At 42.2% G+C, this 21708-nt stretch overlaps 1 protein-coding gene and 1 long non-coding RNA gene across 6 annotated transcripts in view; one reads left to right on the top strand and one right to left on the bottom strand.

Moving 5' to 3' along the window:
* The window catches only part of LOC132815986 (uncharacterized), a 52481-nt gene extending 49876 nt beyond the window's left edge, over positions 1 to 2605 (bottom strand). Inside the window, exon 1 of the long non-coding RNA XR_009644729.1 lies at positions 2234 to 2605. This is a non-coding gene — a long non-coding RNA (uncharacterized LOC132815986). The remainder of the gene's footprint in view (positions 1 to 2233) is intronic.
* The window catches only part of colq (collagen-like tail subunit (single strand of homotrimer) of asymmetric acetylcholinesterase), a 115994-nt gene continuing 96232 nt past the window's right edge, over positions 1947 to 21708 (top strand). For 3 of the 5 annotated variants that reach the window (XM_060825379.1, XM_060825378.1, XM_060825380.1), the window contains exon 1: positions 21088 to 21253. In XM_060825379.1, the coding sequence (XP_060681362.1) occupies positions 21088 to 21253 (166 nt within the window). Of the gene's footprint in view, positions 2293 to 2571; positions 2662 to 21087; positions 21254 to 21708 lie in introns of those variants that run through there. The other 2 variants (XM_060825381.1, XM_060825382.1) reach the window with 2 other exon arrangements.

Below are 21708 nucleotides of genomic sequence, written 5' to 3'. Positions count from 1 at the left end.
GAGCAGCGCTCTGAAAGCTAGTGCTTCCAAATAAACCTGTTGGACTATAACTTGACATTTATGGAAGTGCTGACCATCACAGTCACAGACCAGCCTTCCCAGTTCCTGCAGTTATCTAATGATTAGTGTAGAGTAGGTAGCATAGCTAGAGTCACAGTTAATCTAGTGAGACAAGAACAGTCAAACGAGGCTCCCTCAGACTTGCCCAGGATAAGTAAATTATGGATAAGCAAAGAATGTTCAGGTCCAAAAGTATTGACAGATTTGTGCCTACCTTTGTAGGTGCCTTCAAATGTCATGTTCTATCCAAATAGCACACCACAGTGAGAAAAGTCAGTCATTCCCTTCTCTGAACTTTATTAGCAGCCAGTTTCAAAGCAATATCAATAAAAAGAAACCCTGAATATTCCCTGATTCTGAAACAATAAGTTTTGTGAAAATGGTAGAAAGAATGCATTGAAAAAAAAGCTTATCCACCAGTACTGAGATGCTAATTTAAGAAAAGAGCAATTTTCAAGTTCAATTACACAGAGTGTAAACTAATTTTAAGGGGACAGCTAAAGAGATTAAGCTCATGGATCATTGATACAACTGTCTTATACTGCTGAGATAAATTTTGAAGACAGAGGTTGGGCCTTGAAATGTAGAATAAGACATAATTCCATAATTATCTGTGGAAAGGAGGCTTGTATTATATTAGTGCTACTGTATGTTCTTGCTTCCCAGAAATACTGGTTACAAAATCCAATTTGCTGTGAATCAGATGCAGAACTTTAGATAGTCTCTATTACTGTATGCATATGAAATTTAATCCTGTCCCCTTCAGATTATTAATTATCAATGTGAACTTAAAGAATACCCTTTTAAATCTAAATACACATAAGGCAGACAGATGAATGAGACAAGCAATCCTATTAGGAATATGACGGGTGGAAAATATAGGCAAAGTGCTATAACAGGAGCACCATATAATAAAATACAACCAAATTTAAATTATCCTAAATGTACATGCAGGACATTATTTATAAAAATGCTGCCATTTTGTCCCCCATCAGTTGACAGTGATCAGCAAGTTCATTGCCATTTGCTGCATTTATGTTCCATACGAAAACTATCCCAAAATGCAGAACAATGGCCTACAAATCTTCTTTGTGTTGACATTTGGAAGGATTTGGAAATCCAACTTCATTGTTTCCGGTTGGTGCTGCATGTATCCCGGGAACACCCAAACTTGAATGCACGGTAAGCATTATGTACCCCGGCTCATCATTTCCCCTATAACTGAAATGAGGATTATGTTTCCTTCCCTCTGCTCCCCCCCCCCCACGTCTCCACTACATTCTTCTTTATTGGCTTGAGGACAAAAAATTACCAATACCGTTGCTTGCTTTATCAAGTATTCTTTATCATCAGCTTTGATCTGGTCATAATCGTGACAAGCTCTCATATGAACTGCAAAGTAATTAAATCAATGGTCCCGTATCCTTTCAGTTAATTAGCTAATGCGTGTTTTCCAACAATTCTGACAACCTATTGCACTCATTGCAATGTTTGCAACTTACATTCAGAGTAGCTAATCGTTTATCTCTGCAGCAACTCAGAATTTTGGAAATGTATTTTCAAGTTATAATTTATATCGGTAACTCCACTAAATTGCAGTTAACTGGTCAAACTTTCTTTAAAATCATTTTAACTCCATAATTTCCCCGAGGTTTCAGTCTGTATTTAGGTTCGATTTGTAACAGCAAATGCTTTCTGGAAAATATACCAGTTCTTTTCATTTATTTTTAAAACCAGCAAAAGCCGCTCTTGGAAGCAGCTTATCGCGCAAGAAATTGAGTCCACAATCGCTGTCTTAAAACTGAGATTCCGAACATCAAACGCATGACTTGCTGACTCGTTGGTAGATGTAAGTTTGCAGGATGAGACGGCGCTATGTCATTACTGTACAACTCCCAAGTACTTGGCCGGTCCTGTACAATCGCTATTTATGTTGCATTAACCACTGAAGCTTTTCTGAATTCGTCCAGAGTTTTGTCCGGAGCCTCTTATTTATTGATTTCAGCTTTTAATGAAAGAGAGAAGAAATTGATTTAACTTCCGTTGGTCTAACTAAGTATTAGTGAAAGTAATGCTGTGGCATAGCTCTCTCCTTAATTACACTGCCATTAATTCCAGAATTAAATGAGGAGGTTTAATAAATCAGATTTATGTGGTGGAACAGATCAATTACCTTATGCTGTGTTAGACTGCAGATTCCTCTCTGGGAGACTGATCGAGCGTCGCTGAGTGGTAAGAGGTCTGAATATTTCTTAGTTGTACCGTTTCTGTTGAAAATCCCAATGTGAAGATTGAAGGGCAAGTGAGATTAATTAATAGAGGCTTTATAAACCCGCAGTCAAAAACAAAAGGGTGGATACCAGAATGTGTCGCTATTGACTTATTTATTCTTGTCGTTATTTCACTGGTTCGGGTGAGGGTTTAACTTTCCACAACTGGGTTAGACATACAATTCCTGAAATACAACTCGGGCCCATTTGTTCAATGCTGCTATGCAACTGCGGAATACATCATTAGAGGTACATCTGTAGCGTTGTGATCGAACATAAACCAGTCAGTGAAGACCTCTATAAACAAATGTAGTAACTTCTACTTAAAGAGGTAAGTCATATTGTTGAACGTACTTCTTCAGTGACTGGGCAGTGTAGACCATTGGAAATTGGATGTACTGTACAGAAAATCATTTAAATAGACGCAGCCTCTTTCTATAATTTCATATGATAGAGATGGCAAAAAAAATATAGAATGGAGAACCAATGACTAAGATCGAGCCATTTATTTTGAAGTCAGTCAGAGCAATGTTACCAAGCTGGGAGATAAATATCTGTAACACAGACGCTCTGTGGTAAGGCAGCAGCGTGGGGGCCCTCTGACATTTTGAATATGTGTCATTTAGAAAGCGCCTGTGTGAGTATTTTCATTTGAAGAACCCTTCAAGGCAGCGTCGTGTCTTTAAGTTGTCAGCGCAGGGATTTGATCTTGAGGGAAGTGAGGAACAGCCGGCCCTGCCTGACTGGTTAGAGTACTGACTGGTTCGAGTACTGACTGGTTAGAGTACTGACTGGTTCGAGTACTGACTGGTTAGCCGCCCAACCTCAGAGCAGGAGGTTGCAGGAAAGATTGTCTACTTGTTGCTGCAGGGGCTGGTATCCATTCAAAATGAACAGAGCCCCTCGAAAGGCGCTATCTAAAGGCAGGCGGGTGTGCGGGAGGGAATGGACTGGCAGTGAGGGCGATGCAGTGTGATGGGAGTGAGGGGTGGACTGAGTGAAGGATGGACTGAAGGATGGAGAGAGGGAAGGCGGGAAGGATGCAGTGAGGGAGTGAAGGAGGGAGTGAGGGATAGAGTGAGGAATGCAGTGGGGGCATGAGGGAGCGAGGGAGGGAGGAAGTGAGGGCATGAAGGAGGGAGTGAGGAGGGGAGGGTGCCCCTCGCTGGCCCCGGGTCGCTCTCAGGCAGTCTCTCCGGCTCCGTGAAGCTGTCTCGGGCACTGCAACATCCGCTCCGCCGTCTCCGGCTCGCAGAGGAATTACTGCCCAGGGTGAAGGGATAATATCTCTGCTGTTGCAGCCTTTCGGATCGAGGGATGGAGGGGTGGGGGTGGGGTGAGCTTGAATCTCTGGTCAGAGCAGTAAGCATCACCATCCAATGGCCAATGGGCTGCTGCGTCCAATGGGACACAGCCAGGAGAGTTGCGAAGGTTCAACTCCACTCAGTCATTCCCATTTCAGTCCCATTTTGTACACGCGACTGTCCAGACTCCCCCTCTCGATCCCTGTGGCTTGGGGGAGGCACCTTTTTTTTTGAACAGAGATGACATTTCCAGCATTTCCCGGAGTCCTGAAGAAGTGGCCTGATTCTGCACAAGTGCTGAGTCCGTTCTGAGAGGGAGCAGGCACTTCGAGCGCCAACCCCAGGGCGAAACCACTTCCCTGGGGAACACGATAAATGAGAAACAAATGTGAATCCCCACAACATCTCTTCAGACTCGACAAAAGAATTATTCTGTCATAATATACTAATAATAAGAGGTTATCTTCATGGATTGCAGTTAGTAAGGGCGGTATCTATATTGGAGATTGGAATAATCGGGGCGGGACCTCTATTTGCTTTAGAATTTATAGTTCCTTCGTTGGAGTTTAGGATTTGCAGGGCTGATATTTTCATTAGCAACTAGCATTAAGAATTAACAGAAGTGGCATACATCCTGCTATAGGAGAAAGTGAGGACTGCAAATGCTGGAGATCAGAGCTGAAAATGTGTTGCTGGAAAAGCGCAGCAGGTCAGGCAGCATCCAAGGAGCAGGAGAATCGACGTTTCGGGCATGAGCCCTTCTTCAGGAGCCCTGCTTATAGGAAGGATATTTCTAAACTGGAGCAGGTTCAGAAAAGACTTATCGAGGTGTTGCTGGGAATGGAGAGTCTGAGTTGTAAGGAGAGGCTGGGTAGACTGGGACTGTTTTCACTGGAGCATAGGAGGTTGAGGGACGACTTTGTAGAGATTTATAAAACCATGAGGGATATGGATAAGGTGATTGGCAGATGTCTTTTCCTTATAGTGGGGGATTTCAAGACTGGGGGCATATGTTTAAGGTGGGGAGAAAGATTTTAAGGAGACATGAAGGGAAACTTTTTTACACAGAAAATGGTTTGTGTGTGGAATGAACTTCCAGAGGAAGTGGTGAATGCAGGTGCAGTTACAACATTTAAAAGACATTTGGATAAATATATGAATAGGGAAAGGTTTGGAGAGGGATAGGCCAGGAGCAAGCAGGTGGGACTAGTTTACTTTGGGATTATGATCAGCATGGATTGGTTGGATTGAAAGGTCTATTTCCGTGCTATATGACTGTATGACTCTATTTTGTATGATTAGTAGTATTATTGCCTTAAGATCCAATGGATGACATTGTTTTCAATGGAGTTCGAGTTAATAAGGGTGAAAACTTTTTTTGGGTTATGCTACTAAGTGTGGTAACTCCACTAGGGAATTAATAGGTGCATAATTGAATGAAGAACTGGGCTGGGAAAGTAAACAAAGGAGGAACTCAGTGGCTAAGCAATGCCTGGCATTTAACAAACTGCTGAGCAAGCATTTCTTCCACTCAAGAGGAAGGACTTTCAAAAATGGAAATGCATATAAAGCCACAAAAAAATCACAATAACCTAAAGAATTGGGATTTTTTTTAAGGAACCAGCAGTGCCTAAAAAGCTAGCAAAGAAAGAGGAAGAAAATTGATCATGAAAGTAAATTGGCAAAAAATACAAAAAGAAATAGCAAGAGCTTCTATGGATTTATAAAATGAGAACAGCTAAATCAAGTATGGGACCCTTACATTCCCCAGAATGAGTCAATGGTAGTGAATAGGAAAATGACAGATAATTTAAAGTACTATTTTATCTCAGTCTCCATTCCAAAACTAACTGGCAACCAAGTGCACTAATGAAATGAAAGATCTTGTAACAGTCCCTAACACACGGGGCAAAGTATTTAATAAACTAATGAGAGAAAAGGCAGACAAGTCGTCAGGAACTGATGACCTGCATTAAAGGGTTTTAAAGGAAATAGCTGTGGTGACAGTGGAGGCACTGGTCAAAATCATCCAGAATTCATTGCATTTGGGAGGATTCCAGCAGAATGGAAAACTACTAATTTGTCACCCCTGTTCAAGAAGGGAGGGAGACAGAAACAAGAAACTATAGGCCAACTATCCCTAATACCTATCATTGTTAAGTCTACTGTTAAGCTTCTCCAAATGTCCTATTTTTTCTTCCTTAATACATTTGAAACAAAATCATCTTGGTTTTATGACAGGCAAATCATGTTGGACAGATTTGCTAGAGATCTTTGATATGACAGAGTTGATAAACAAGAAACAGTGTTAGACTGGGGTGGATAAAGTTAAAAATCACACAACACTAGGTTATAGTCCAACAGATTTATTTGGAAACCTAGCTTTCAGATTGCTGCTCCTTTATCAGCCTCCTGATAATGGAACTCTACTCCAAAAGCTAATGCTTTCAAATAAACCTATTGGACTATAATGTGGTGTTGTGTGATTTTTAACTCCAAAATTCTACGAATGGCAATGATTAAAATTTTTAAAACCATTAACTAACTACCTGGAATATTAGCGCAAAACTCCCCTTTTCTCCCCAGCCTGGCAGACAAACCAAAAGATTAGTAGTGGGGGCTGGATGTTAGTTAACAGAGAGAGGAGAAAAAGGTGGTAAGCTACATGGCTCACAGTATTTGAATTTCAGACGAGCAGTTCCAACGTCTGAATATGCTAAACACCCTCTGAACAGTTCTTGTTGCCCTACCAATCGGACACTTTCAATATGACTCCTCACTGAAAACAGTCTTCCAGTTCGACCCTTACTGCTCCGGTCATGGTCAGTCCTTCTCTGCTTCAAGCAATGGTTGAAGCGGGCACTCACAGATGTTTCTCCTGTCCAGGAGGAATCCTTTCTCAGACCTCATTGCTCATGCTGTAGCTGTGGACACCTCACACAGGACTGAAGGGTTTGGCTTTACAAATCTGCCACCTTGTTTTTCCATTTAGGTTGTAACTTCACTGCTTGTTTTCGCACATGTTGCAAGGTCACAGGGCGAAACACCCTCTTAGCTTTGGTTGGCTTTCTGCAGCACAGTGCGGAGTGACCAACTCTGATCTGTGCTGATTCCTGCTTTCCCCAGGTTTGAGTCACCTACTGGGGGAAGCACTGACTGAATCATGAACCTCACAAAGAATCCCAGCCTTTTGAAAACATAACATCACAAGTTAATTATACAATAAAAAGTTTGAAAGAACAAACATTACAAAATTCTGGGAATGGTAATGATACAAACTCTTAAAACCATTAATTAACTACTTGGACTATTGGCCCAAAATAATGGTATCTATATTTGCTGTTCAAACTAAAGAAAGAGAGATGTGATTTTAAGTCAGGACGATAGTAGTTTGGGGTGGGGGGGAGGGACTTGCAAATGGCGATGTTCTCATTCTTCTGTGGCCCTTGCCTTTCTAAGTGAGAGAGATTGTAGGCTTGACAGTATTGTCAAGAGAGGCTTGGCAAGTTGCTGCTGTATGTTGAGTAGTTTGTACAAACTGGTGGTAGTATATGCCTGTGACAGGGTGTGAGTGTTAAAGGTGGTGGATGGGATGCTTTGTTTTGGATCGTGTTTAGCTTTGAGTGTGAAGTATTCATCGCATTCCTCACATGTGTCTTGTGTAGTGGACAGGTTGTAGGGAATCAGGTCATGTATTACTCACTGTATAATTCCCAAACGTTGTGCATTTTGGAGTGATAGCATTTATACAGCTGATTAGTTTCTAGTCAGTGGTAGCCCTGCAAGATGATGGCAGTGGATGATTTGGCAAGGGCTGAACACGGGGGAAATGGTTAGATTGTCTGTTGTCATAGATGATTTCTGCCTGACACTTGTATTGGAGGCATCACAAGTGTTCAAACAATATATGCAGTTCTATTTTACAGACTAAACAATAGATGATCTTGAAAAAAAGATCTATTAAAAATGTTTGCATTAATTTGACAAGGAAGGGCTGTGCAGAGTTAACACAGCTTTCCATGGATGATGAGAAAGATCCAGAATAAAAGAGATCAAGTGAAAAATGGTATCGATGCATTACTCAAGAATGGACACAAGTACAAAAGCATAGCAGGAGGACAACAGCAATCACTTGCTTTAGGTCTGCCAACACAATTGCTATGGCCAGCAGACAACATCAAATTAAGAAAATCAGCAACCGATGCAGTCTTCACACCTATCCAAAAGCTGCCGAGAATTTCTTGAGAGCAGTAAAGAATGTGGTACCAAGGGAAATCAGGCACATATTCTGGTGCAGGAATTCTGGTTCTCAAAGCCAAGTCCCACCCCAAACACAGGAGACCAAGATAGTGCAAGTACATCAATGACTTGGAGAAAGGAAGTGAATATACTGTAAACCAAATTTGCAAATGACACCAAAACAGGCAAAAAGGCAGGTTGTGTGAGGGATGCCAAACGATAAAGAGATATTGATAGGTTAAGTAAATGGGAAAAACTTTGGCAAGTGGAATCTGTGGGAAAATGTGAAGTTATTCAATTTGGAAGGGAGAACAAAAGAACAGTATCATTTTAAATAGGGAAAACCTGCAGCAAGCTGCTATGCAAATACACTTGGTGGTACTTGTACGTGAAACACAAAGTGAGTATACAGGTGCAGTAGGTAATCAGGAAGGCTATAGAGTCACAGAGATATACAGCACAGAAACAGACCCTTCCATCCAACTCATCCTTGCCGACCAGATATCCTAAACTAATCTAGTCCCATTTGCCAGCAGTTGGCCCATATCACTATAAACCCTTTCTATTCATATACCCATCCAGATGCCTTTTAAATACTGTAATTGTACCAGTCTCCGCCACTTTCTCTGGCAGCTCATTCCATACATGCACCACGCTCTGTGTGAAAGTGTTGCCCCTTAGTTTCCTGTTAAAGTTTTCCCCTCTCACCTTAAACCGATGCCCTCTAGCTCTGGACTCTCCCACCCTAGAGAAAAGACCTTGTCTATTTACTCTATCCATGCCCCTCATGATTTTATAAACCTCTATAAGGTCACCCCTCAGCCTCCGATGCTCCAGGGAAAACAGCCACAGCCTATTCAACCTCTGCCTATAGCTTAGATCCTCGAAGCCTGGCAACATCCTTTTAAATCTTTGCTGAACCCTTTCAGGTTTCCTACCACCCTTCTGATAGGGAGAATGTTGGCCTTTATTTCAAGGGGGGGTTGGTGTCTAAGAGCGGGGAGATTTTACTGCAACTGTACACATCTGGAAGGCTGTGAGGAGTTTTGGTCACCTTATTCATGGAACGATATCAGTTCAGAGAAAATTCACTTGGATGATCCCTGGTATGGAGGGGTTGTATCATGAACAAAGGCTAGGACTTTATTCACTGGAATTTAGAAGCATGAGAGGTGATCTCACTGAAACATATGGGATTCTTAAAGGGGCATGACAGGGTAAATCCTGAGAAGATGTTTCCTCTCCTTGGAGAGTCTAAGATCAGAGGACATAGTTTCAGAGTAAAGGGGCACCAATTTAAATCTGAACTGAGGAAGAATTCCCTCTCTCAGAGGATTGTGAATCTTTGGAATTTCTTGCCACAGAGCAGCCGTGGGGGCAGGGTGCTTTAGTGTATTTAAGGCTGAGATAGATAGATTCTTAATCAATAGAGGACTCAAGGTGTACAAGGGAAGGACAGGAAAGTGAACATGAGGAATGTCATATCAGCTATAATTCTATTGAATGGTGGAGAAGGCTGCAGGGGCTGGACAGCCCACTCTTGTTCCTATGTATTATGGCCTTATGGTCTTGCAATGCCACAACACTGGCACTGAAGAAAGCGTTAAGAAGATGCACAAATGCAAATACATCAATAAGGTTCAGAATCAATCAAGCAAAAGGCAAATTTCAGAAGATAACATGTTTTCAATATTGTTAACCTCACCATGTCAATTATATAAGGTCACCTAATGTTTACAAATGTTAATATCATATGAGTCCTGAAAAGGCAGAATGACAAACACAGAAAGCTAAAACAGGAGCTAATGCCAACAAAGTATTATTACACATCTTGTAAGTAGGACTGCAATAAGCAAGATATTAGTAAGCTAGAGAGGGTTTAGAAGAGATTTACCAGGATGATGCCAGGTATAAAGAAAGACTGGATAGGCTGGGGCTTTTCTCACAGGTTGAGAGGTGACCTTATAGAGATTAACTAAATAATGAAGCATATAGATAGGGTTTGTGATAGGTGTTATTTCCCTCAGATGGGGGATTTCAAGACAAGGGGATGTATTTTTAAGATGAGAGAGATTTTACAAAGACATTAGGTGCAAATTGTTGTGGTTCTGTTCGCCGAGCTGGGAGTTATTGTTGCAAATGTTTCATCCCCTTTCTAGATGACATCCTCAGTGCTTGGGAGCCTCCTGTGAAGTGCTTCTGTGCTGACTCCTCCGGCATTTATAGTGGTTTGAATCTGCCGCTTCCGGTTGTCAGTTGCTGTCCGCTGCAGTGGCCAGTATATAGGGTCTAGGTCGATGTGTCTGTTGATAGAATTTGTGGATGAGTGCCATACCTCTACGAATTCCCTGGCTGTTCTCTGTTTGGCTTGCCCTATAATAGTGGTGTTGTCCCAGTCGAATTAATGTTGTTTGTCATCTGAGTGTATGGCTGGTCGTGTTGTTTCGTGGCTAGTTGGTGTTCATGAACTCATATCACCATTACCCCCACCTTCATCTACCTATCAAACTCTGAGCTACCTTGCCCCTTTACTAGTTTAAATCCTCCTGAGCAGCTCTAGCAAATTTCCCTGCCAGTATATTAGTCCCCTTCCAATTCAGGTGCAATCCATCCTTCTTGTACAGATCACTTCTACCCCAGAAGAGATTCCAATGATACAAAAATGTAAACCCTTCTCTTCTGCACCAGCTCCTCAGCCATTCACTCATCTACTCTATCCTCCTATTCCTACCCTCGCCAGCTCCTGGCACCAGGAGTAATTCAAATATTACTACCCTTGAGGACCTCCTTTTTAAATTCCTGCTTAACTTTCTATATTCTCCCTTCAGAACCTTATCCTTTTTCCTTCCTTTGTCATTAGTGCCAATCTGTACAATGACCTCCTGCTGCACCCTCTCCCCTTTGAGAACATTCGACGCCCTCTCTGAGACATCCTTGATCCTGGCACCAGGGAGGCAACAAACCATTCCAATTTCTCACTGCCGGCTGCAGCAATATCTGTCTGTGCCTCTGTCTAGAGAGTCCCCGAACACAGTTGATTGCTTGAAACCTGACGCACTCCTCATTACATTAGAGCCAGTCTCAGTACTAGAAACTTGGCTATTTGTGCTACATTCTCCTGAGAGCCCATCACCCTCTTCATTTTCCAAAACAGCATACTTGTTTGAGATGGGGATAGCCACAGGATACTCCTGCATGACCTGCATACCCCTCCTACCTTTCCGGGAGTTAACCCATCCACCTGACTGTATCTGTGGCTCTTTTCCCTTCCTATATCTGCCATCTATAACACCTCCTAGCTCTTGTAAATTCCTTATTGCTTCTAATTGCTGCTTCAACCGCTCCATGCGATCTGATAGGAATCAAAACCAAAGACACTTCCTGCAGTAAAAATCTGGAATATAAATAGTCTAATTGCAACAGTGTAACTGCTGTCAATGGTCATTAAAAACAATCTGGTTCAACAATGTCATATAGAGAAAGGAATCTGCTATCCTTCCCCAGTCTGGCCTACATATGATCCCAGAACCATGGCAATGTGATTGACTCTTAACTGGTCTTTGAGCAATTGGGGATAAGCAATAACTGCTGGCCTAGTCAGAGATACTCACAGCTCATAAATGAATTTGAAAAATTGTCTATCTATTCTGACTCACAGGACATTTTTCTTCAAAGACAAAGGAGATATGGGTTTAGTAATCAGGGAGCACATCTGTGATGCTGTATTATTGAAAGAAAAGGTAGCTGGGAAGCACTGAGGATCAAAAGGACCTTGGTGTTCATGTCCGCTTGCCCCTTGAGGTATCAAAACAGGTGGATAAAGTGATTATGAAGACAAAGAGAAAACTTGCCTTTATTAGATGAGGCATAAAATTCAAGGGCTGGAAAGTCATGTTGGAACTCTATAAAATGTTGGTTAGGCCACAGCTAGAATATTGTGTGCAGTTCTGGTATCCACATTCTTGGAGGCCTATGACTGCACTGGAGAGGGTGTAAAGGACATTTACCAGGCTGCTGCCCGGGCTAGAGATTTCAGTTAGGAAGAGAGATTGGACAGATTGGGGTTATTTGCCCCAAAGCTGAGGAGATTTGAGTGGGGTCATGATTGCAATGATTTAGGGTGGCTCAGTGGTTACACTGCTATCTAACAGTGCAAGGAACCTAGGTTTGATTCCTGCATTGGAGGACTGTCTGTGTGAAGTTTGCACATTTTCCCCAAGTCTGTGTTGGCTTCGCTGGGCACTCTGGTTTCAAAAGATTTGCAGATCTGGTGGATTGGCCATGCTGACTTGTTCTATAGTATCCAGGAATGAGCAGTTTAGGTGAGTAAGCCATGGTAAATGTGGTGTTATAGGGATAGGGTAGGGGGCTTGATCTAGGACGAATGTTATTCAGAAGGTCAGTGCAGACTTGATGGGCTGAATGTCCTCTTGTCAAACTGTACGGATTCCATGAGATGTGTAAAGGTATGAGGAACATGGATAGGGTGGATGGGAAAAGGTTTGATGGAGTCTTCAATGAACAGGGGCATAGATTTAAGGCAAGGGGCAGGCGGTTTAGAGGATATGAGAGGAGAAACTTTTTCACCCAGAGGGTGGTTGGAATCTGGAACTCATTGCCTTAAAGGTGGCAAAAACAGAAACATTTAAGAAGTCTTCAGATGTGCACTTATGGTGCCAAGGCATACAAAGCAATGGGTCATGTGCTGGAAAACAGGATTAGAATAGCTAGGTACTTGTTTTTGACTGGCGCAGATGAGATGGGCTGAAGTGTCCATTTTGTCTGCTGTGGATCTCTGTGATTCTGTGAGATAGAAAGAGATACACAACAAGCAAGCAATGATCAAAGCTGCACATTGGGCAAGAGAGTGTGAGTTAGAAATACAAACTCTTGGATGGCAGCAAAGTTTTCTAGAAAGTACAATCAGCACAGACCGTGATCACATTGCAAAGGAATAGAAGTCTGCATACAAGTCATGCGCAAATGGAGACAGGAAGAACTCTCTGATTGTGCAGTGATGTTGAGAGACAGCAATCAGTAGTAAGGAAACCCAACTGGTCAAACAAATGAAGCAGACTCTCTAGATGGGTTCAATGATCACTAGATCAGAAATTGTTGTAAAATTTTGAAAGTGTTACATTGAAATTTCAAATGTCAGTTTTGTAAACTGGGTTGTATCCATCTGTATATATCTTGGTAGGTCAGGGTCAGGGCCAGGATCAACACCATGGTCAGGAGCACGAGAGTATGGCCAGGGCTGAGACTAGAGAATTGGAACTGGGGCAAGAGAGTTGATAGACCAGCTGGGGAGAGAGGCAGTGGTTGGAGGAGAGCGAGAGAGATAGAGAGAGGAAGGCTGCAAGTGTTAGGGTAGAAGAAAGAGATCAAGCCTTCTAGGGGTGAGGTGAATGGCTGTGTAGGAAAGAGAGGGAGACAAGATAGAGAGAGGCAGGCTGAAAACAGTGAGGAGATCAGAGAAACTGCAAGGGGTGGAGCAAGAGAGGGATGCTGCAAATGGGAGAGAGAGAGGCAGGCAGAAAAAAGGAGAAAGAGAGGTAGATTATAGAAAGGGAGATGGAAAGAAAGAAGCTGAAAGGAGGAGAGGTAGAGAGAATGGCTGTGATATAGAGAGAAAGAGAGACTGCCGTGGGGAAAGGTGGGGAGTCTGCAAGGGTTGCAGAGAGAAAGAGGGAGTCTATTGGTTGGGGGAGAGTTAAGCTGGAGACTGCAAAAAGCTTGCCAGGTAAAGAGTAAGAGGGAGGGAGACAGGAATGGGAGAGAGGAGAGGGAAACAGGCAGTAAGAAATAGGGAGGTGCAAGGAGACAGAGGCTGCAAAAGGAGTGATCTGTCTGCAACAGACCAACTGAGAACCAGGAAAATTGGAAATCACAGAGGTAACACAACTTGCAAAAGAATGTGGAAACCTCAGCCCAAAACTGTAAATATTTAGGAACTACTATTCAGAGGAATGATGCTATTGTAAACCACTTAGTGTAAATTGTTAATTTAAATCTAAGTGCAGTATAAAGTAAGTAACTTCCTAGCAAATTTGGAGTTTGCACATTCTATCCACATCTGTGAGGGTTTCTTCAGGTGCTCTGGCTTCCTCCCACAGTTCAAAGATGTGCAGGTTAGGGTGGATTGGCCGTGCTAAATTGCCCATAGTGTATAGGGATGTGCGCATTGGGTGTGTTAGCCATGGGAAATGCAGGGTTACACGGATAGGGTAAAAGGTTGGGTCTGGATGGGATGGTCCTCAGAGGGTTGGTGTGGACTTCTTAGGCCAAATGGCCTGTTTCCACATTGTAGGGATACTATACAAAAAACACTTCCAACTTTGTATAGATGTAATGGAAGGCTGAGCCTTCAATACTGAGTGAAAGGTGTGTTTAGGGAGATAGCTTTTTGTGTGGAGACGTGTATCAGTTATTTTGAAGAAAGTATTTATTGTGAACATGTCTTGTACCAATTGAAGTACCAATTTGCTTAAAACATTTACACTATCCTTCTGTGTTTGGCCTCAATTTTAATGGAGAGTTTATATTCATTGAGGATATTGATGCATTCTTCCAATCTTAGTTTGTTTTGAGTTCATTTGTCTCATATGTCAACACAAATATGGAAGTTGCTGTTATTCTGTTACTGCATCACTTCGTACGTTAGTAAGAATCAAACATGGCCCCTGAAAATCAAAAAGTAACCCTCGAGAATATCTCAAGTGGAGGCCTCAGGGGGAGAAAAGAATATATTGACCTCAGTTTCCAATTCCAAAAGATGGGAGGGGCAGGATTAAATATTAGGGGTGAATGGAGGTTGTGGTGTGCAAAGTAAAGGACTCAGAAACAGGAGAAATATTGGGACCGGTCGATTCTTCCCCCTTACCTTGCTGCACTTGATGTGATGAATGTGAACCTGTGCATACACATTGTATTATGGAGTTGTGCTCTGGGAAGGACCATGTTGCAGGCACATACAATCTATTATTGTTTCACTTAAAATGCACGTTGCTTTTCTGCACTTGCTGTGCTTTGTTTTATTCAAAGCAGAGGTCAAGAGGAGTGAAATAACCACTCAATTTCAGAATGACAGAAATAAGTTCCAGAAAGGTCACCCTGCCCTTACATTTTGCAGGGCTGCTACTGGTATTCGGGGACACAGTTGCTTACCACCCCTGTTTACTCAGAGCATTGCAGGACATGTGCAGCAAGGGGGATACCAAGGATTCTGAACAGTGGCTGTAGTGGTATATTGTTGTGGATGACTGAGTGGGACATGTCTCCAATTTTGGCAGAAAACCCCCAGAGGACTTTATCGGGTTGATGGGGCTTGATGCTTGGTGGTCCATCCAGTTGTAGTCTTTTGCAATTTCTCTGCAGTGTTTAATAAAATCAAATATCTCTCTTGACAATTTCCAAAGGCAATTCAGAGGCACCTGCATTGCTAAGGGGCTCAGTGTGATAGTTGGCCAGACCAGATAAGAGCATCAAATTCTCTCCTGCAATGATACTAGTGAACCAAATGTGTTTTTAATGATAATCCATACCTTCTCCTAATCATCATGAGTATTAAATCAATCCTGGTTAGGAATTAACAGCAGCGGCGTCTTTAATGAGTTTAGGTTTAAGAGGGCAATAGCTTTCCATATGTGGGCATTAATGGGATATTTTTTGGCAGGGTTGAAATTAATAGGGATGATATATTTATCTGGGTTAATAACAACAGGGGCATTTATTTTGCAGTTAAGATCAGTGGGAAGTTACTTTTACTGGAGCTAGGGTTAATGATATGCTGTCTATTTTCAAGGATGTCAGCCATGGTATCTTTATTGAAGTTGTGATTCCTTATCAAGGTCAGACATCAGGTTAATAAGAGCAGTATCTCTGTTAGGATTAAGAAAAACTGCATAGCACCATAATAGGGGAAGCTATTCAAATGCACAGGAAGTGATAAAGTATAAGGGACAATATAGATGCTGTTCTCTACTGCTGTGACTGTGAGTTCAAATGGTTGTGTTGTCTGCCTATGCTTGGAATTAAGACCTCTCCTCAAGACAGTGGATGAACTTGGATTAGACGAAGGAGAATCTGGTTTCTGGAATCCACGTGGAGTTAGGAATGATATTCTGCTGAATAAGTTTAAGGGATACAAACTGGAATGCAGGACCACAAAGGCAAGAAGTTTGGATGTTTACCTGAGCCACATGCCGAGTGCCATAATGTCAAGCAGCAGAGAGAACTGAAGTGTGATGTGGGAATAATGCGTTTCAATTCATGAAAAACAGACCCTAATACTGGGGAAAGAGGAAGCCATTACACTAGGGCTGGAATCAGTGTCCTGGCAAGTTACACAACAAGGGGTAAAGATAACACAAATAATAGAAGGCTGGGTGAGAAAGACGGGTGGGGGAGCGGAGGGTACAGAGGTGTCATTTAGAAATGTTAGAAGCATTGTAGTAATTTTCATAAAGATAGGTAGAGACAGACAGTTCAACAATAATGGTCCAACAACAAAAAGACCCATGCAAATAATGGTGAGGAAAGGAGGAAATTAAAGACTTTATCTGAGTGCATATAACAGCATATATGAAGTTGTGGCACAAATAAAGATGTATGGAATTAATATAATCACCATGACAAATATAAAGATTCATGGTGCACAGGATGCACTGCAGAAGGTCCTTAAAAAGTACGATCCAACTCATGACCACTTCCATGTAGAAGGAACAAGGGCAGCAGCTAGATGGGAAATCTACTACCTGCAAGTTCCCCTCCAAGACAATGATCATCCTGACCTGGAAAAATAAAAATGTTTCTAAGTGTTGCTGGGGCAAAACCATGGAACTCCTTCACTCATAGCATTTTGGGTACCAAATGGACTGCAGCAGTTCAAAAAGGCAGCTCACCACCACTTCCTAAAGGGCAATTAAGGATGGGCAATAAATATTGGCCCAGCTCGTGATGTCTGATTCCCATGTATTAATAAAACAGGATGATAACATTTGGGAAATAAATATTCCATGGTTCACGAATGGCAGCATATTCTGCCCTTATAATACAGTTAGGACTGTCCAGGTCAAAGATATGCCAGTAGGGAGATCATTTCTGGGAAGCGACCAATTCAGTGGTTATGTCCATGTTCATTCTCTCATTCAACACAGTGGCCAATTATCACTGCCACTGTAAAGGATGCAAAAACACTGACCACTTCAGTGGAGGCAGACAGCCCTCACTGTGAGGCCAATATGAGTGCCACAAAGGATTAGTGACTGTGGAAGGGGAAAAAGATTTGTGGCAGGTGGTGTTCAGAGACACCTGTCTACACAATTTCCTCACTCAAAGGCAAGGCTGTGATATAGAGAGGCATGTGACCCTGTCTTTTGCTGGCAGTGGGTCATTCAACAGCTTCAAACACAATAGCTTACCTACCAGTGAGCTCTTACAGTGAAGGTCCTGTGGGCTGCTGGCAACATCTCTGAGTGTTATTTCATTGATAATTATGAACCCAGATTACCTTCCCATCACTATTGAGTGGATAGACCTGGCAGTGTTTGCTCCATCTCTGACAAAACCATTTGAGCAAGAAGTCGGAGAGCTAGTCTGACCTGTAACTTTCAATTTCTATGTTGGCCCTGCTTCCAAACCTGCTACTATGGACCCAGCGATCAGCCCACCTTTTGAAAGGACGACTAGAATGAAGACCAGATACACCATACTAAGAGTAAGAAAAGGGATAGTGCTAATAATTAAATATGACATAATATAAAGTAGCTAGAAGTGTTGTTAGCTCAGAGGATCAATCATTTAAGTCAGTATGGGTAGACTGCTGATGGAAACAGTGCCTGAGAGACAGAATGTTAAACAAACATTGTAAAGACCATGTAAAAACTGTGGCAACTTTGATGTTCACAGATACAGAAAAAACTCAATTATCTGAATATCAATTATCCGAATATCGGATTATCCAAAGGGGATCTCAAGGTCCCAATAGAAACATTATTTCAAAGAGCTGTTTCAACTCTGATTGTGTCTTTTGTATACAGATACAATGATTAAAAACAAACTCGGCTCACTGAAATGTTGGCGTGAACAGTCCTGGGCAGTCCAGGCACCGTCTCTAAATGACTGATCTCCCGCCCTCTCTCTCTATCCCGACACTTTCCCTGCAGTTCTACAAAGGGGTGTACCCTAAACCCCCCTTCCCCAGATAATCTCTCCAACAGTTTCTGCCTAGTTTCCTGAACAGGAGCAGACTTCACAGAAAGTTCTGAGCCCCAGAGGAAATCAATTAACCGAATAATCTGAACGAAATAGTGCCCACCCATCTCGTTCGGATAATCGAGGTTCCTCTGTACTGGACAAATGAAATTGAGAAATATAACCTGGAAGATAAAGTTGTTGAACAATTTTGCAACAGCTTCCAAGAAAAATACTTCATGGAACCAACAAGGGACAATGGCTCAGAGTGCAATGGGATCTTGGTCAGATGGTTCAATGAGCCAAGGTGTGGCAGATGGAGTTTAATTTATATAAATGTGAGGTGTTGCATTTTGGAAAGGCAAATCAGGGCAGGATTTATAGACTTAACAAAGGTCCTGGGGAGTGTTGCTGAACAAAGAGATGTTGGAGTGCAGGTTCATAGCTCCTTGAAAGTGGAGCCATAGATACATAGGATAGTGAAGAAGGTGTTTGGTATGCTTTCCTTTATTGGTCAGAGCATTGAGTATAGAAGTTGGGAGGTCATGTTGTGGCTGTACAGGACTTTGGTTAGGCCACTTTTAGAATATTGTGTGCAATTCTGTTCTCCCTCTTATAGGAAGGATGTTGTGAAACTTGAAAGGGTTCAGAAAAGATTTACAAGGACGTTGCCAGGGTTGGAGGGTTGAGGTATAGGGAGAGGCTGGATAGGCTGAGGCTGTTTTCCCTGGAGTGCTGGAAGCTGAAAGGTGATGTTGATGTTTATAAAATCATGAGGGGCATGGATAGATTAAATAAACAAGGTATTTTCACTGGGGTGGGGGAGAACTAGAGAATTAGAGTCCATAGGTTTAGGGTGAAAGGGCAAATATTTAAAATAGACATGAGGGTTACTTTTTCACACAGAGGGTGGGACAGGTATGGAATGTGCTGCCAGAGGAAGTGGTGGAGGCTGGTACAATTGCAACATTTAAAAGGCATCTGGATGGGTATATGAATAGGAAGAGTTTGGAGGGATATGGGCCAGGTGCCGACAGGTGGGACTAGATTGGGTTGGGATATCTGGTCGGCATGGATGAGTTGGACTGAAGCGTCTGTTTCTATGCTGTACATCTCTATGACTCTAAATAGGGTGGTATCTTTATTGGGTTTGGAATCAATGGAGTCATATACATGCAGGTAAGTGTTAGGTTAGACTGGGACAGTATTTCCTTTTGGGATGGTATATATTTCTCAATTAATAGAGGATTAACTGTACTGTGATATTAATGGGGGCAGTACTTTCTTAGATTCTCAGTTTAATTAACATGGTATCTTCCTGGGATTATTGACGGATGGCCATATTTTCCTGTGTGGGATACAAGACACCTTGTAGAGTTATATAGATTCAGACAGGTTCAGTCGAAATCCATTAGAATTATGCGACACAGATATTCAGATTAGAATCAAGTTCAATGAAGGAAAATCATAGAAGAATAGGGAATACAGTAGCTTTTAATCCTTACTGTTCGATGCATCCACATGAAAAATGACAAATCAGCACTCTTGGACATCACACTGCCGTGCTCCGGTCGATGATGGAGCAGCCTCGGATTTAATGCACGCAGTTAAAAAAAAGGTTGGTAAACTATTTTTTTAAAATCAACTGAGAGAGACAACCGCGAGAGCTGAAGGTGTGTCCATGCCCACTGTATGGTAAGCAATTCCTCACTCGAGCAGCTTCTGTGTTTTGCTTGACAGAAATGCCCGAACCACTTGGAATTACAGAATTTACTTAGTTCCGTCTGATCGAGGTGTATATTCTGGCTGAAGATGTGTGAATATCACTGATGCCGATGTGACACATAAACGGAGTGTGCACACCTACTGAAATCCGTCTTTCTAAAGCGTGAATTGTATTTTTAGGTCGTCATTAAACGAACATGCACTTTTTAAAGTGACATTTCCAAGGTGGAAACTGTTTACATCTCCACTGTATGTGGCAGATTGATACAATATTGGGATTGTACAATGACTTCATACTCACTGTACACAGACTGTACACCGGCTGTATACTAACTGCACACTGACTGTGGTTCTGGGTGATGTGGTGTTGTAGATATACGTGCAGCCACAAGCATAAGAATGTAATTTTAAAATAATTTTGGAATTATACAATAATAAACGTATTATTTATTTTGTCCAAGGAATAATATCCATTTGGTAAAATATTAAATAATGAAATACAATAACTATCAGGAGATTTAAAAATGTAGGGTACTTTGATCCTTTTTATTAAAATAATATTGGAACGTCTCTGATAAGATTTAAATGCGGCTCACCCAAGATTCACTTGAGGGCTAGAGTTATTGCAATGATGTTAATGTTGCGATTACTCGGTAAAATTAACAGTAAGGTTTAAACGTGAGAAGTCTCAGGAACTCTGTGGACTGGGATTAACGTGAGAGGTACCTTTATTGGTCTGCTCCCTTCATTGGGATTGGGGTTAATAAAGGGATAATCTATTGTTGAATTGTAACTGTTTTGTTGGAGACAGTTTCTCTGTTGTCTAACAAACGGCGTTTCTGGTTTCAAATTTGCATATTCCATTTTAAAGCTGCAAGCACTCATATACTGTATTTGTAGGTGTGTCCGCTCATGTGGACCTGTACTTCATGCCAACATAATGCATACTCCGTGTATAGTTTGGAAAAGGGGGAGTGCGTCTGTGTGGTGATTGGACAATTGGAAATGCACAAAGTGAGAAATAAAACTCTTGATACTTGCAAAGGCGTCTTTGGAGTTTGAGCCGTGGAGTCTCCAAACTTAGAATGGCCCACCTGAGCCCGGTGAAAGTATATGTGTGTGTGTGTGTGTGTTTAAATATCTACACTGTCTGCTCATTCGCTCCAGTCATCATCTTGTAGCAGCAATGAGCGATGCCAGGGTCTAATGTCCGCGCTGGGGCTTGTGTTGTAAAAGCAGCTGGTGGACTTTCGGTTTAAATATAGCCTCTGTGCGGTAAGCAGACTTAATGGGAAATGTTTACCATTCTTCCCCAAAAGGCAACAGCGACTCCAGCGTCAAGTATGAATTGTAGCCGAGCCGGGATGTTCCCAATCGCCTTCGGTGTTGGCCTCCAGCTCTTTCTGTGCTATGTGTTGGCTGAATCCACCTTCTTGGACAACGCGTTCCCATTACAAGCAGGTAGAGTAGATGAAGTGATTGGGACTTCCTCTGCATCCCCATCCCTCCCTCGCCTGTTTTGTTCAACCCGCTATAAAAATGCATGTACCATGTCAGGGAATGAGGGAACTTGTCAGTCCTGCGTTCTTCCGAATGGGGAGTGATGCTAGCCCACCGGATGAACGGCCTGACCCGGATCAGGATGTTAGAAGCTGTTCTCGGTCCAGCACTTGGTTTCTAATGTCGTAAACGGCCCGCGTTCAAGTCTATTTCGGTCGGTCTTCCAGGAGAGAGGGCAGAGAGCAAACGTAAATTGTATTTCTAAAAATACTTCGGGTCTCTTCCTCATTGCTATGGGACACCAATCGGATGTGAGATGGTAAACAGCATCAGCTGGCCCGTCCGTATCACATATTCAGTCAGCGCTCCTGAAATAACTTGTTCAGGCGGCAAGAATTTATGGGAAACTATTTCCA

The sequence above is a fragment of the Hemiscyllium ocellatum genome, chromosome 5 (genome assembly GCF_020745735.1).
Source record: "Hemiscyllium ocellatum isolate sHemOce1 chromosome 5, sHemOce1.pat.X.cur, whole genome shotgun sequence".
In the NCBI taxonomy this organism is placed as follows: Eukaryota; Metazoa; Chordata; class Chondrichthyes; order Orectolobiformes; family Hemiscylliidae; genus Hemiscyllium; species Hemiscyllium ocellatum.
This window is presented reverse-complemented; position numbering and strand designations above follow the sequence as displayed.